The sequence below is a fragment of the Mustela nigripes genome, chromosome 13 (genome assembly GCF_022355385.1).
Source record: "Mustela nigripes isolate SB6536 chromosome 13, MUSNIG.SB6536, whole genome shotgun sequence".
NCBI classification, from domain to species: Eukaryota; Metazoa; Chordata; class Mammalia; order Carnivora; family Mustelidae; genus Mustela; species Mustela nigripes.
In genome coordinates, this window is record NC_081569.1 from 32,031,064 (window position 1) to 32,047,963 (window position 16,900).

The 16,900-nt window shown below is 47.3% G+C and overlaps 2 protein-coding genes across 5 annotated transcripts in view; one reads left to right on the forward strand and one right to left on the reverse strand.

The window, feature by feature from the left end:
- MYO9A (myosin IXA) overlaps window positions 1-6,870 on the forward strand; it is a 283,835-nt gene extending 276,965 nt beyond the window's left edge. For all 4 annotated transcript variants that reach the window (XM_059371925.1, XM_059371927.1, XM_059371928.1 and 1 more), the window contains 2 exons: window positions 1,149-1,291; window positions 2,137-6,870. In XM_059371925.1, the coding sequence (XP_059227908.1) occupies window positions 1,149-1,291; window positions 2,137-2,600 (607 nt within the window). In that variant the 3' untranslated portion in view covers window positions 2,601-6,870. The remainder of the gene's footprint in view (window positions 1-1,148; window positions 1,292-2,136) is intronic.
- A 4,321-nt stretch (window positions 6,871-11,191) lies between these two features.
- Window positions 11,192-16,545, reverse strand: NR2E3 (nuclear receptor subfamily 2 group E member 3). Its single transcript, XM_059418506.1, has 8 exons — window positions 16,461-16,545; window positions 15,829-15,955; window positions 15,542-15,645; window positions 15,202-15,450; window positions 14,940-15,115; window positions 13,834-14,080; window positions 13,474-13,579; window positions 11,192-11,324 (listed from the first exon to the last, which is right to left on the reverse strand). The coding sequence occupies exons 1-8, from the start codon at window positions 16,540-16,542 to the stop codon at window positions 11,192-11,194; spliced, it is 1,224 nt and encodes a 407-aa protein (XP_059274489.1). The 5' UTR covers window positions 16,543-16,545.
- Window positions 16,546-16,900: the final 355 nt, after the last annotated feature.

The window sequence follows — 16,900 nt, forward strand, 5'->3', positions numbered from 1 at the left end:
TCTAAAGTTTTAAGGGGATTTTTGTTTCTGAGTTTCAGGATCTAAGAGATTGATGCATTAGGGGACATCTGAGTCTGTTAAAATACGTTTTGCCTGTCAGGAGTGATTCTAGAATTTTGGTAAGCTAAGAAAGCAGCTGGGACTCAGCTGTACAGAGCTCGATAAGGCAGAGGTTGTGCACCTTGACCAGGGGCTAGCTATCTAATTTGAAAAGAGGACCTCACTCAGCTTTGATGAAAATGTCACTGGAGAATATAGTTTGAGCTACGTAGAGTGGAAGCAGAGCTAAGAAGGCTCTGAAAGAGAGGAGATTTGATGAGAAAGGGAGTAAGAATTGGAAGGATAAAGAAATTGTGGCCAGTTGCGGACTCAGAGCTAGTATATTTCCAGGTAGTGACAAACTCTAAGATCTGCACATTGGAGAGATTGCCCACATAATGTGAGGGAAAGATTGTTAGAAGTAGCAGACACAAGGACACTTTAGTGTGAGAGTACTGAGGTGAGCTTTTACGAAGATGTTTATTGACAGATCAGGTGACATCAAGTAGTAGCGGGAAAGCAAGATTAGCAACCAAGTCCAAGACTTGAAGGAACAAGGGGCACAATTGAGAGGTAGGTTGGGTGCCTGATGAAGAGGAGTAGAGAATGCTGTGAGTGGAGGTGGCATAAGAGGCAAAAGACAGAAAAGATCAATGACGTTTTACTTCGTCGTTAGTGCCAGTTCATGGAAAATAGTTAAAGAGCTAGAAGGAATCCTAGAGATTATCTCATGTCATCTCTTTGTTTTGTGGTTGAGGGGGCTGAGGTCCAGGGACAGGAAAGTACTTTTGCCAATGCATTAATATGAGTGTAGAGTGAGTTTAGAACCCTGATCTCCTGGTTATCAGCCCAGAGTTCATTTTACCAAAATATCTTACAGCTGCAGCATCTTTTCCCTGCTCACTCTTTGCTCTGTTATAGGTCCCAGACTGTGTTTGTAGCCTCCATCATTACTGTGGCTTACGGTCTTTATCTCCACTTTGGATGGGAACAGTAGGAAATGTGACTGTTTTGCTACTTAAATTTCTTTCATTGTAAGTCTTTTTTTCCTGTTGTCTTCCTTCCTCCTCTTATCAAACAGTGGTGTATTTCTTGATTATATCTTACAGGGAGGAGCTAACATTTGAGATGCTTGTACTGGAACCCCGTGCTTCTGATGATGAAACCCTTGAGTCTGAGGCTTCCATTGGGACTGCTGATAGCTCAGAAAATTTGAATATTGAGTCTGAAGGTGCCATATCTGAGAAGTCAGGTAAATGAACGTATTAGACCAAAGAGTCCAGATTTGTTTTGCAAGGGAGGAATAAGGATTCCCAGGCTAAGACTAAATTCTTTTCAAGAATGCCTGACCTTATGAGAGAAGGTGACAAAGTTCTAAGGAGTTCAAATATACTGATCTTTGTGAAGCTTCCATTATATATTGTTCATCAGACCCAACATTTAATGTTTGCAGTTTTTTGTCAACTTAATGTTTTCTTCTCTGTTTACCACAGAGAAAACCCAATAATTACAACACATGTTGTCTTACTGATCCATGATCCATGTTCTAAGGGTGGTTGATAGGAGTTGGGCCCTGCTGAGAGATGCGCTTATACCAAAGGAGGTATTTAACTATGTGGCGTGTCTCAGGGAGACATAGAATTACTACATATCCTGGCAGTATTTTATTTTTTAATTTTATTATGTTGTATTAGTCACTATCATTAGCTTTTGTTTTTTTGATTATTTTTTTGTTTTTGTTTTTTAATTTGCCAGAGAGAGAGAGAGAGCACACACAAGCAGGCAGAGAGGCAGGCAGAGGCAGGCAGAGACAGCGAGAGAAGCAGGCTCCCTGCCAAGCAAGGAGCCCGATGTGGGACTCTATCCCAGGACCCCGAGATCATGACCTGAGCCTCCAGACTTCTTGGGGTTGATTCTTAAATGATATGTTTAGAAACAGGTAACTTCGCAGATTATGGCCGTGGACAGAGTAGGTCAGCCTGGATGCTTCAGACCTCAGCCCACCCATCACACAGGAATGGTGAAACCTATTATTATGGGATGATTTGCTTTAGAGGAAATTGTCACTTAGAGCTTTGATCTCTTCTTTTGAATTAGAGAGAAGCTTGGTCCTTAGCTCCCTGAAGGCAGCTGGCAAAGCTGAACCTTCAAGCAAGTTACGAAAGCAGCTAAAAAGGCAGCAAGACTCTCTGGATTCAGTAGACTCTTCATTCTCTACTTTATGTTCATCTAACACTGCATCTTCTCATGGGACCAGAAAACGATTTCAGATTTATTCTAAATCTCCTTTCTACCGAGCTGCATCAGCTGGCGAGGCCCTCGGAGTGGAAGGGCCATTCGGTCAGACCAAATCCCTGGAAGACAGGCCTCAGTTCATCAGCAGAGGAACCTTCAACCCTGAAAAGGGCAAACAGAAATTAAAGAATGTGAAAAACTCACCTCAGAAAACCAAAGAGACTCCAGAGGGAACAGTTGTGACTGGCCGCAGGAAAACTGTGGACCCAGACTCCAGCTCCACCCAACAGCTAGCTCTCTTTGGAAATAATGAGTTTATGGTCTGAACTGGCAGCTGTGTGTTCCTTCATGGCTACAGAGTAGTAAACCCATCTCATCTTCGGGGCCTGTTCCCATCCCCTTGTCCACAATAGTCCAACCTAATTGTGGTCCTGCCTCTTGCCCAAGCATACAACCAAGAACTTGTGTGCTGATTTCCTGGGCCTCCTGCAGAAACAGAAAGGCCTCTGTGAAGCCTGCTGGGAATGGTGCCAGCTGTGCCTTGGCTGCTGTATTTGACTGGGGAGTTCACTAAACAGAGCCACCGGGGGCCTGGGGATTTGGTCAGTTGTGGAGATCTTCCTAGTTGCCTCTTCCTCCATCCTTTTTTCCTTCCCAGAGGTGGGTGTTGAACTGGGGGGAACATGGTGGGCCTGAGGGAACCACTGATTTTTGACATTTGAAGAAAACATATAAATCTTTCTTAACTGCGAAAGCAAAAGCCTTTGGGTTTATTTTGGGATAGTTAGGAGTTGGGGTAGAATATAATTTTTTTCCAAGGATTTATAAACAAAAAGCTTAAGCCCTCTATTTTAAGATTTTTGAGAAATAATCCATGTTATATTCTGGGGAAAGTAAAAACCTAATTGTTTCCATGAAGCCATCAGAGCATGTCTCAGACATCTGGTTACATGATGAAGAAGAGAGTACATGTTTTGTTTTTTGATGATGTTCAGTGTCATAATAATGCTGGTTTCACTCCTGGTTATTTCCTGCCAAATATATTGCATGGGCTGAAGTTTCAGTTTTCCTACTGTACTCAGACTTCCTGGTCCTAGGATTAGGTTCCTCTAATTTTTTTTAAGTGTCTCAGAGACGTGTTGATCCCTAAACATGAGGGTCTCATCCTAATCCACCCAGGCTTTCCTCTTTGTATAGATTAATAAGCTGAAGATCACATACGAACCTGTTCATCTGCTGGTGGATTTCCACCACAAACTCAGACAAGTAATGTGACCGGTCGTCTAATCACTTCTCCTAAAACATTCATACACAACACTGCATGAATAAGTGTTAACAGAAAGCTGCCAAAAAAAAAAAGAAAAGAAAAGTTTTTAATATAACCATCTAACTAACTTCTTTTCCTCAGACCATCAGTATTAAATAGATGAAAAAATAAATCAAGGACTACTTGAAGCTATTTTTGTTAATATTCTGGTTACTGAAGTTTACTGTAAATATATATGTATAGTATGCATATTTCTTTTTAACCTTATGCTTCCCTCCTCCTGGTGGAATTTCTTCCCACAGATTAAGGGCAATTGGATAGGGGTGGGAGCCACTATCCCAGGGTTGAGGGAAAAATCAGACCATCTTTTTCACCACTGGGTGTCTCCCTACACCTGAGCTATAATAGCATTTTAAGCTTCTTAGCATTTGTGGGATTAGAAATCTGTTTTTGCTATTTATAATATATGGAAGATGAAACATGATACTCTTTCTTGAGATAAGTATGTGAAAATGTTTATTTTTAAAGTTACTAAATGCATCTTGTCTAACTACCACGTGCACTGTTCTGAAAAAGAGCCTTTACCATCTGTAACCTGAATTTTGGTTATTCTTTCTTTTCATACTTCGATTTGAAGTTGTGGAAATGTTAAGACTTTGTTAGGGCAGATTCTCTCCTGTTACACAACACTGAACCTCATGTCACTGCCTCAGTGGTTATTGTCAAGCCCCAGAGGTCAGGCTTAGAACATCAATCTGAGTGGCAGCTAAAGGTAGCAGGAGACTTACCTCTCCCTGGTTTGGTTTCAGAAATGAGCTAGGGAAAGGAATCTTTTTAAATCTCCAGAATGATGATGGTTGTGAGTAAGTGTGAGATTTTATATCCCACAAACATCTGCCACCTTATTCATGCTGAGGAATAATAAATGTTAAAGCCTTTTAAATATCGAACTTTGGAGAATCTTCTTAGAGGAAAGCCCAACCCCTCAGCATGGTCAGGTCCCAGTGGGACTTCTGGGGCCCAGGGCCCCAAGCCAGGCTATGCAGGCGTTTCAGTATTCCTAGGGGAGTAGTGTCCTGCTGGGCATGGACTACTACTCTCTACTTGCTCCAGAACATTGATTAAATACCATATGAGAAAGATGACCCTTGTTGGATAATTTCCTTTGACCCCAAGAAACGGCCTAGAGAACACATTTTGGCGTATGTTCTCCCTTCTAAATTCTTGCAGATTTTCTTTGTTTGTTTGCAAAATAAGTTTTTGGCAGTTGGAAAAAAAAAAATTACTCCTGTAGGCCACTTTATAAGAACTAGGCAATGGATGTTAAGAGACTTTATATTTCTCAGGGACCTGAAACCTGAATTTGGATAAAATTAAATAAAAAATACTTGTTTTTTGGTTGCTAGATTTGTGGATTTCTAGTCATTTAACAAAGTGCCAGAATGGAGGGCTGGGGGGGCGGGGAGAGATCCACACAATCCTAAGAATGAAGAGCAAGTGTGGGACCCTCCCTTTGAAGGAAAGAAAGCTTTGCTTCTCATAGGATAACAAGTACTGTTGGCCTAACAAAGAGATGAAGCCATAACTCCTAAAAACTGTCAGAACCAAGTGCTGTATCTTCTTCCATATGGTCTTAACTGGTCCTCTCTGTGGTTAAAGTTATGTCACCACAAAGTGATGCTGTATTATAATCATTTACAATGAAGATGTGTAACCTTCATATACATCGCAGCTGTGCTGCCCATTGCTTCTGCTTTGCTTTTCTTTGATCTCACATGCTACAGACAAAAATCCCTGTGTGGCAGCAAGGGGGCAGCCCCACATTTGGAGCCCATACTCCAAAATACAGAGGAATTCTGTTCGTATCACACATTCCAGCCCCAAACAAAGCCTGGATTTGCACTTCTCCAAATTAAAGCTAGCTATCCCTTATCATGGAAGATGTAATAGAAGCAGAGAAGTATCATTTTAAGGTTACATTGTGTATCATAAGTGAAGTGAATTTGTTTAAACAAGGATCAGGGAGGTGACTACTTAGGTTGTAATGCACTTCCTGCCATTTTAATTCCTTTGCTACTCTGGGCTTCTAGATACACAGAGGGTAGATACAGAGTTCTCAGTACGGGCCCTGAAAAGACAGAGGGACCTGAAGTCAGGGATGGGATACCAGAGCCCCTACCTTCTAACGCTTTGGAAATCAGCTGCAGCTCTTACCCTGCTGCTGGGAGGTTAGTGGAGACCTCTGTGTTCTTGACAGAGGGTGGTTTTCATTGTCAAAGACAGAGAAGAGAAGAGGGGGCCCCAGAAACATGCTGAAAAGAGGAAGTCCAGCAAGGTTCTGCAGGCCCGCTTCAGTGACTCTGGGCCATGTTGGGGTTTTTTGTTTTTGTGTTTTGTTTTAAACTATAACGAATGTGTACCTTTCACAAGCACTTTGGTGAACTAGAGAAGAGATTCTCAGGATGTGTTCAAAGCTAAGAGAGTTTTAATTTTAAAAAGAAAGCTAGGCAGTGGGCATGCATCGTTCTGTGTTGACAAATGCATTATGTCTATTCATAATTTTGTGACAGTTCCCAGCACTGTCCCCCCAATAACACAATACCGGCCTTGGTAGTAAGTCCTTGGCATTTGAGGGAGCCCTCAGTCTTTCTGTGCCCCTCATAATTTTACCACTTTTTTTCTGGAACCACTCCCATATTTGATTTGGTGTTAAAAGGTAACAGCAAAATAATTGTGGAGATGGATCTATTAGGTCTTATCGGTTTCTTGGTTAAAAGTGTTTTCAAAAAAGCCACATGAAGGCACCTATCACCTTGCTATTCATTTATAATTAATACCTATTATCAACCCTCTTAGGCCATATAAAAGTTGGCACCTTTTGAACCAAGTAATTGCATTTACTAGAGGAAACGTGTGGATTACAAATTAGTATTGTATTATTTTAATAGATTCAAAGTAATTTATAAGTAAGTATGCTGAGTGTAAATTTTTAAAAGACTATGTATTGTAAAAGGACATATCCTGTGAAATATAATATCATTTTACTGTTTAACAAAATAATTCTATAAAAAGAATGACTTATCTCACCCACAGAACTGATTACATTCCTGATGCAATCAACAGGCACTTTGTAATTTCCTTTTGGGTTGGTTTTTTGGTTGTTTTTTTGTTTTTGTTTTTGTTTTTTGTTGTTGTTGGGGGGGGAGCAAAACATCATCTGTAGAAAGTGCAGTTTGTGTCACTCCGAATATGCACTATACAGCTACACAAAAGCAGCTTGATGAACAAATCACTCCATGGCTCATTAAAGAACAAAGCTTCCAGAAGCAGCAATATGTGTGGTTTGTTTTCTGACCATCCTGGCTCCTGCCCCAACTCACTCCAATCCCATTCCAAGGAATAGCAGTGATTTTTGTTAAGCTGATTTTTCTTTTAAGGAAAGGACTGAGCCCCCAAAGTTTACAAAGTGCAGAAGCAGTAATTATGGGAACTCAGCTGAATTAAGTGAAAGTGAGATTCAAGAACTCGTTTTATGTAGTAGATGCTAGCCCCCAGGTGTTAAGACTTTCTTTAATCAGCCTAGAGCTAGGCGGACAGTGAAGACAGTAAGTCTACGGTTAGGATCCTCATCAAAAAGACTGAAGTAGCAGCAACATCTGCTAGTAGAGGCCCAGGAATTAATTCATCCCTAGGTTGTCATTTTCTTTCTGCCACTATGCTGTGTGACTTTGGGAAAGTCATGAGCCATTTCTGGGTGTTCGCTTTCCCATCTGGAAATGAGCTCTCTTCCTCAGGTTTTGTATAACTCCCACTGACTCTTGGGTCTCAGCATAAAAGGCAGTTATTTCCTCTTCCCCCTTCAGCTGGATTAGATATGTTCTCAACAGTGCCCGGTATTCATGGCATCAAAAAACTGTTTGAGGGGCATCTGGGTGACTCAGTTTGTTGAGCATCTGCCTCGCTCAGGTCATGATCAGAGGGTCCTGGGATTGAGCCCCATGTCTGAGCTCCCTGCTCAGTGGGAAACCTGCTTCTCCCTCTCCCTCTGTTGCTCCCCTCCATAGGATTGTGCACTCACTCACACTCTCTCTGTCACATAAATGTTTGATAAAAGCTTCCCAAGGCAAGAAATGTGCTATCTTGCTGACTCTTAGATCTCCAGCACCTAATGAAAGGTGCCCTTGCTTAAATGTTGGATGAGAAGGTTGAATGAGATTGGAGGTTCCCAAATGCCAAACTAGGTCTCAGGTGAAATGGAAAGTTACTCAGTTTTTAAAATCCTGAGATCATCTTCCCATTTTTTTTGCATTGTTTACATTTTTGCATTAAATTAATGTCAAAGCAATAAGGGTAGTGAATTATTTCTTCAGGTTTCTTAAATTGGCCAAGTAAAACCTAGAAATGCAATTTTAAAAATGTACCCCTGTGGTAACCAAATCAACAAACCTTCCCAATGCTTCTTGGCATCTTTGGGTCTTTGTTTGTATTTCCTACCATCAAATAGTCCCTTAGGGTGGAAGAGGATGACTGTCTCACAAATCTGAAAATTGCAGTTGAAAAGAAAGGCCCAGATAGATGCACAGAGACTATCTCTGTGTGCTTCATAACCAAAGACTTTACTGGCTTTAAGGGCAAAAAAACTTCCACAGTATCCCCTCTCCTAGCAACAACCCTAAATGCAATGTTACCCATTTGAATGTCAAGGGGACCAATTTACAGCAAAATATTGAATAAATCCTGAGATCAACTCTGTATCGTATGAGGAAAACAAGAGCCACTCAGTGTCTTTCAGGTGAGGAGGACATAAAAGAGGAAGTAGGGGGTTAATAATATACACTGGAAGAACTGGAGAAACACAGATCCAGGAAGCTCCCACAGAAGGTCGAGAAAGCCAACACAGACCTAAGCCAAAAGATCCAAAGAGCTTTCTGGAAGCTACTGCAATTCAAAGAAGGCTGCCTGAAATATCTACCTTCCCACACAGCTGGCTGCAACTGCCTCCAGACAGCAATGACTTCCTCGTTGACCTTCCAAGGCTTATGTGAGAGTGCCTGCCTTCCATGAAGGAGCCATGGGGGGGGGGAGGATCCTGGGAAATGTAGTTCCTGGCATCTCTGCAGTGAGGACAAGACCTTAGAAGGGGGTGGTATTGATGCCAGGTTGACAGCAGCTAATCCAGGCAAGAAATGTGCCATCTTGCCTATGTACCTTGTCTATTTCTCCAAGACTTTCTCCTGGAGATCCCAAACAATCTCCCCTGGTATAGAATTGCTGTGCTCACACATCCCAGACCAGTACCAGCACATGAACTTCAGTAGGCCACTCTGCACACCTATGTTCTGAGATGCATGACTAGAGTAGATAGATGTCCAGGGCCTATCTGGCCCTATTTCAGCCTTCTTTCTTGCCACAGTGCCTTTGCTCAGGCTTTCTATATGCAGGCCTTTCAACCTTATGGATGAAAACTCTTGATAGGGAACTGGATAGTATAATGGTATTATAGACATTAGATGGCTCGAATAACAGGCAAGTCTGGTGCTTTTAGAACATCAAGAATATGGGGCACCTGGGTGGCACAGTCAGTTGGGGGGTCCGACTCTTGATTTTGGCTCCAGTCGTGGTCTCAGGGTCATGGGATTGAGCCCTGCATCAGGCTCTCTGCTGGGCATAGAGACTGCTTGGGATTCTCCCTCTCTCTCCCTCTTCCTCTGCCACCCATCCCCGCTCTATCTGTATCTATATATCTATATCTATATATAAAGAAAATAAAGAATAGCTTAAGTGCTCAAGTGGAAAGGGCTCAAGCTGGATCATACTTGCCATACTCTTTCCTTCTCAGGCACCAGCCCAGCTGGTGTCATTTCTAGAGCAGAGTGTCCTGAACCACATCCTTCCATCAAGGCCCGATATCTCTGTGAGCTGGGAGAATTCATACATAGGCCAAAGGGCAAGAAACCCCTAGGATTTCAGATTCCTCACATGACCTTCTACTTTTGACTTCAAGCATTTCTGCTTGGAGGACAGGAAATACAACAGAATCGTTCAGCCATTCCAGGGGCGGGGTGGGGGGGCCTTTGAGGGGGTGGGAATGGCAGGGCCAGAGTTAGGGGGAGTTAAGTAGAGTCACACCAGGGTTCAGGTTCTCTCCAAGCCTCAGTTGTTGTTTTTTTTTCACTTATCATTGTGGGTGACTGGTCCAGTCCCAGAGCTAATCTAAGGATTGAATAACAATACCCATTCAGAACTCCATTCACTGCCTGGGTTATCCTCAAGTCCCACACGCGTTTACTTTCTTGCTTTACTATTATCTCCTAGGTCTTTTGGGTCTGCCTTTGCAAAAGAGGAGGTTTGTCTGAGCTTCTCTCCATAAGGACTTAAGAAGTGATAGAGATTCCCCTTCTAAAAAAAGTGTCTGTAGCTGCCTGGCATTGAGTTGGATGTGCCTACCTTTGTTTATAGAAGGGTGAGGAAGGACAGGAAGGGAAACACTGAGGCAGTCAGTGGGTTCTCCAGGGGGCGGGACCCCGTCTGGAGAGAGGTGGGTTTTGACTCCTGTGGGAGATTTTGCCGCTGGGCTTGATTTGTTGCCCCTGGACTCTGCCGTGACATGGAAACCAGGTGGAACACAAGAGCCTGTGCTCATTCCTTCAGTGTCTTTCAATGGAGAGCCTTTTTTTTTTTAAGATTTTATTTATTTATTTGACAGAGATCACAAGTAGGCAGAGAGGCAGTCAGAGAGAAAGGGGGAAGCAGGCTCCCTGCTGAGCAGAGAGCCCGATGCAGGGCTCTATCCCAGGACCCTGGGATCATGACCTGAGCCAAAGGCAGAGGCTTTGACCCAGGAGTCCCTCAATGGAGAGCCTTTAACACATTTGTTTTTTGGTTTTATTTTTTTCCCACTTTATTGAGTATAATACAGTAAAATGCACAAATCTTAAGTGCGCGGCTCAATTTTTAGGAATGAGTAAATTTGAAACCACCACCTAGGTTAACATCAAGAACATTTCTAGCCACCAGAGGGCTCCTCTGGGCCCCTTCCCAACCACCCCACCTCCCAACCCTGGAGGCAAACACGATTCCCGTTTCTGCCGTCTGGTTTGTCTGGCCTGTCCACCCATTTTGTATAAGCAGAAGCTGTGCTTGGCAAAGTTCTTTCACTCTACCTTTACATCTGTGACATTCATCCACGTTGTCACATGTATTGGCCATTCATTCTTGATTGCTGTTTTCCATTAAATGAACAACTTATTAATTCATCCTATCTCCCACATACAGTTAGGGGCTCTTCTGAATAAAGCTGCTGTGAATTTTTTTTAAGATTTTACTTATTTACTTGATAGAGACACAGTGAGAAAGGGAACACAAGCAGAAGGAGTGGGAGAGGGATAAGCAGGCTCCCCAGTGAGCAGGGAGCCCAATGTGGCTAGATCCCAGGACCCCCGGGATCATGACCTGAGCCGAAGGCAGATGCTTAACAACTGAGCCACCCAGGAACCCCCTGCTGTGAACATTTTTAATCATATCTTTTGGTGGACATTTCTGCTTGGTATACATACCTACGGGGGAATTGCTGGGTCACAGGACAGGTGAATGAGTGGCTTCAGTAGACTGTTTTCCAGAGTAGTTGCACCCATTTTACAGCCACCTCCCTCAGTTTTTGAACATATCACAAAGGAGCTTTTCCATTGGAGTATTCCCTATGGTCTTGCGGAAAAAGAGGAGCTCAACTCGTTCAGAAGTGATAAACCTCAAAGACGGGAGAAGCAGGAGCAACTTCCCAAACCTGAACAGGAGAGAGGACACCATCAGTTTTGTGTGTGTGTGTTTTGTTTTGTTTTAATTTATTTGACAGAGAATGACATCACAAGTAGGCAGAGAGGCAGGCAGAGAAGCAGGCTCCCTGCTGAGCAGAGAGCCCAATGTGGGGCTCCGTCCCAGGACCCTGAGATCATGACCTGAGCCGAAGGCAGAGGCTTAAACCACTGAGCCACCCAGGTGCCCACCATCAGTTTTATTACCAGCTTCTGAGCATAAGTCATGTAGTCAGTGGGATAAAAATAGCAAATAAATACTGTTTATTGTGTGCAAAGATTATGTTATATTAATAATAAGCTATATTAATGTTATATAAAATGTGCTAATCATTTATATGATTCTTAGTATAATTATGAGATGTATAATTGAGTAAGAATCTAAATTTGCCTCCATGAGCCCCCTAGAGTAGCCATTAGTGAAAGAGTTCTGAAGTGGAAGTGTAATTTTTGTGGATGAGAGAGAAAAAATTTTTTTTAAAAAGGGCTCAAGTTGACTCTTGATCTCAGCTCAGGTCTTGATCTCAAGGTCACGAGTTCCAGCCCCACCTCGCAATCCACACTAGGTGTGGAGCCAAATGAGTGAATGAGTGAATGAATGAATGAGTGAATTGATCAATCAATCAATCAAACCATTTGTTAATCAAGGGTCCCCAGTGCCGAGAAAGTAGGTGAAGCCCCAAAAGAGAGATGGGAGGGATCAGCAGAGGTCAGTGCTTGACATCAAGGAGGCCACTTCCAGTGGGCCATCTCCACACTCAACTCCCACCATGGAGGTGTGTGGGAGGCCTTCCCTATCTCCCAGTTATTTGCAGGACCTTTTTTTTTTTTTTTTTTTTTCAACCCAAGGGCTTTCTTTCTTTTCCAAGTGCCAAGTGGGTGGGACAGAGAAGTTGTGCACCTCTCACTTGTTCCTTCCTGCTTGTTTTTCTGAGCTAGGGAGTTTCAGAAAGAAGTAACCAGAAAGTCAAGTACAGAAACTGTTTTTCAAACTGCAGGAATTCATCCCCTAGTGGGTGTGAAATTAAATTTAGTGAGTAACCACTGGCCACGCTCTCAGCCTCTCTGTAGCTACCGCCCCCAAACCTAGCCACGGGCAGGCTCTCATCCATGCATGTGGCTTAGCCAAGTGCATTCCTAGGAGATGCTCCCCTGCAGCTCCAACAGACCTGATCATGTTCCCTCAAAACTGCATCTTCCTCCTGACTTTCCTTTTTTTTTTTTTTTTTTGAAGATTTTATTTATTTACTTGACAGACAGAGATCACAAGTAGGCAGAGAGGCAGTCAGAGAGAGGAGGAAGCAGGCTCCCTGCTGAGCAGAGAGCCCGATGCAGGACCCTGGGATCACGACCTGAGCCCAAGGCAGAGGCTTTAACCCACTGAGCCACCCAGGCGTTCCCTGACTTTCCTTTTCTTGATTCCCGCTTCTCCCAAATAGCACATCCTCTTTTGCTCCTTACATCTATCCAAGTGCCAAGTCAGACGCATTCTGACTCCTGGAGGCCCCTGCAACTGTTCTCTCCCTTCCATTCCCTATAGCCACTCCCAGAGAGCAGGACTCCCCTCCACTCCCCTGGAGGCTGGCAGTGTGTGCTTCCCTCCCTGATCGTGTACTCTGGACTCACTCTAGCTCTGCGTACAACACCCTCCTGCTCAAAAACCCGCAGTGACTCCCCTCTGCCTACCAAATCACATACGGCCTTCAGCTGGCATTCAAAGTCCTGGACAGGCCGGCCCACGAACGCTGTCCTAGCTTAGTCTCCCACCTTCTCACTGGCAGCAATCTGTTACACCTTCCAGACTGGCCTCCTGTCCTAGGTATCTGTAGAAATACATAGAGACATAGGTATCTGAACCCTCACTATCTGATGGGGTGGTCCTCAGCTGGAATGGGATCACTGTGCTGGGCATCCAGGGGAGGCAGCAACTTTGTCTTCTGCTCATTTTGGTCCCCACTCCTGCAACCTGGCACACAGGGGATGCTGGATTCATGCTTGGTTGAAGTCAGACCTTTGGGCCATCTAATCAGTGACACCAGAGACAGTGTCAAAGAGGTGGGGGTTGGGGGAGGGTAAAGAGGCGAAGGGACAGATGGGCAGGAAGGCTCGTGCTCAGGTCACCTCACGGGCTGGCTGGGGTGGTGCGCCTTGCTGTGCTGGCTCAGCATCACTTGGGACTGGTCCTGCAACGCCTCCACGTGCTCAGGATCCTTCAGGCCCCGAGTTTCTGGAGACATGCACCGGCAGTGAGCTCTTCTCCCAGGGCGCCCTGCCCACCCCCGTCGCAGTCAGCCAGCGCCCTCAGGAGGGGTGAGGCCAGCCCTGCACCTCGCTCCTCCTGCTCCCTAGGGAGGAAGCCTTCACACCCCGGGCCCATGTGGGGTGGTGGAGGCAGAAGGAGAGGCAGAAGGAAATCACTGGAATTCCCATTCGTTAACCCCCAACCACATTTCCGTAAGGCTTGGGCAAAGACTCAGGGACCTGGTTTGAAGAGGACCAGGGCCTTCATGCAGGCGAACTCTGTGGGGTCCACCGCCAGCGCTCGGAACCTTGAGATTGTCTCTTGCAGGATGCGACTCTCGGCACCGGCCAGTGCCAACCGGCCCTGGGAGCTGCCGGCAGTGGAGGCCTGAGGCGGTGCCAGCAGAGGGCAGCTGTCCAGAGGCAGAGACCACTGTATGGCCCCGAGGAGGAAGAGTTCACTCCATGCCTCTTCCAGCAGAATCACCTGTGCTCAAAGAAAGAATGAGCATGATGGCTGAGATGCAACATCTGTGGCTCAGGCTGAGCCTCCGCTACCTTCTCTGGGGCGCTAGGAAAGGAAGGGCTCTTCCTGGATACCCAGACCATCTCCTGACCTCCATCTGACATTGACCCAGGGGCCCTGGGGCTCTGAGATTTGGTCTGATCTGGTCCAAATGCCTAGGCTCCAAGACACTCTATGCATTCCCTCCAGAGCCTCAACTGGAACATTTAGGAAAGCCTAGAGCCGTGGAAGTTGGGCAGCTGCAGGGACAGTCCCCACGGGCGTCCGAGCTGAGCGTGCTCAGGAGACTCAGCCTGACCTCTGAGCGGCTCCATCCAAGGCACTGGCCAAGGGCTGAGACCCTCAGTGAGCCTCTCTTCCTGGGTTTATCGTGACACATAAGCTCAGAGGGAAATCCTATAGGTGAAAAGGTTAGGTGGGAACTCGAGCCCTGAAGTCACAGTCATCTGTGCTCCTAGAGAGCACCAGAGTCTCCCACGTGCACTACTGCACTACTGTGGGAATGCAGACTGCCCTGTCACACACAGAGGTACTCCAGGAGGAGAGAAGACCCAGGGGGTCACAGGCACTACCTTCAAAACCCTGTGTGGCCCTAGCCAACATCATCCCCGAGAGACCATGCTCCCCTCTGCCCAGAGATGGGCTCGCCCCCAATGGTCACATCCCTGAGACATGGATCCCTGACCAACACTGACTCAGAGACACGTGCCTCCCAACTGCCGCCAGCCCTGAGCTCCGGGCACCTCCTATCATCACCTGCACAGGGGTGTATGCCCTCCCAACCCAGCTGAATCAAGTGCATCCCACAACACACACATACCTGATCGCGGAAGGGCAGGTTGGAGAACACAGGCAGGTTCTTGGCCCACTTGACAGCCATAAAGAGAAGGCGAGCCGATGTCTCATGGATGCTGTCCAGGCCACAGGGTGATGAGGAGGAGTATGGGGATGAGGGAAACTCGGGATCATTGCTGGTGACATCAATATTCTCATCGGCTGTTGGAGGAGGAGATGGGGACATTAACCCCTAGTCTGTGGCAGGGACAGGGGCTGCTCAGGGCCCCAGTTGCCCTCCCACTTACCATCCTCTGGCTCCAGCTTAGCACATGTTTCGGCTGTGATAAGGCTGGTCAAGAAGTGGTGGTGCCCGGGCGGGGTGAGGGCCCCAGGCCCTAGGGCTCTGGCTGCAGAAACAGGCATGGGGTCCCGCGGGCTGGGCCCTGCCGGGGCCAGGGGGGCCACCAGGGGCTCCAGCCGGGTCTCTGCGTCTGATTCCATGCCGGCCAGCCGGACCTGGGCCGTGCTTCGTGGCTGGCGTTCATTCTGCACAGCTGGGGAGGCAGGAAGGGTCAGGACCACCCCTCCTCGGTCTTGGACCGCTGTCTCTTCATCACTCCTCTCTGGGTCGGGTGCCCGACTCACCGTCCTGGTTCATGCCCTCCTGCAAGCACTTCTTCAGCCGGCAGGCCTGGCACTGGTTCCTGTGGGCCTTGTCCACCGGGCACATCCCCGCCCCCACCTGGCACCTGCCAGCAGAAGGGTGCCCACCCTGGTGTCAGCGTCCCACCCATCAAGGCCCAGGACTGTGGGTTTGGATATGTTTGGCCCAGCCCCTTTTTCCAGAGCATCCCGCAGCCCTCCTGGGGTCCCACAGGGGCGGGGGCGGGGCGGGGGGGCATTGCGGGCAGGGGGTCTTGCCCTCCCCCCACCGGTAGATGAGCCTCCGCCGCACACTCCGCTTGAAGAAGCCGCTGCAACCGTTGCAGGCGTAGATGCCGTAGTGCTTCCCGCTGCTGCTGTCTCCACACACACGACACTGCAGCGAGGGACCCACGCCTAAGGGGCAGGGGCCGGGCTGGGTCACTCCCCCTTTGCAGCGAGCCCTTCTCCCGACCTAGTCCTATTCCCAATCCCCACACACAGTACACACACCCCGGCCTCTCATCCAGACACCGCACCCTGCCACCCTCCCAGCCAGCTTCTCCCCTCCCTCCGCTTTGCAACCCAGGTCCATTCTCTGCATGCACCTGCTGGCCCGCCCCCCCTTCCTGGCTGTAGGTGGCCTCAGACTCCTCATCCCACATAAACCTCCAGGACCACACACCCCGGGGGGAGCTCTTAGGCCAGACCCGGAAGAATGCTTCTCTCTCCTTTCTTTTCCCATCAATTCAGCTGTCCTATCCTGGCTCTGCTGACCCCTGCCTTTCTAGGATTCTGAGTGTGCTGGCCTGGTCCCTCACTCTTGGCCACAGCCCTCGGAGCTCCTTATAGGGTCCCTGCCAACCTCGGGTCCACACTGCACTCCCCAAGGGCCCAGACCCTACCTCCAGGAAAGCCCTACCTGCCGGCTGGTCTCCCAGGCCCCATCTGCCGGGAGACTCCTTCCTGGAAGCAGCCACAGTGGCTGGCCCAGCCGCAGCCATGCTGGAGCTCGCGCTAGGGCAATGGGCCCAGGGCTAGCGCGTCCCAGGGCAGCTTTCACCTTCCTTCTGGAAGGAGGCCTCCCGAGTGGGCCCAGCCTCAGCCTTTCTCTTTGGACCTCTGTCCCTCTCTTGGTGCTCCTGTCTCCTACTTCTCCTTCTCCCCCTCCATGGCCCTGGTGGTCTCCCTCCCTCCCAAGCCTCTCCTGTCTGTCCCCTTGTCTCCTGTCTCTCCGTCTGTCTAAACTCAGAGCTGCCCCAACTTCCCCTCACAGCAGCGGCTCTGGCTCTAGGAGATTTCTCCCAGGGCAGTGCTGGACGCAGCTTATGATCCTCTTAATCTTTACTGTCTCCACAGGGG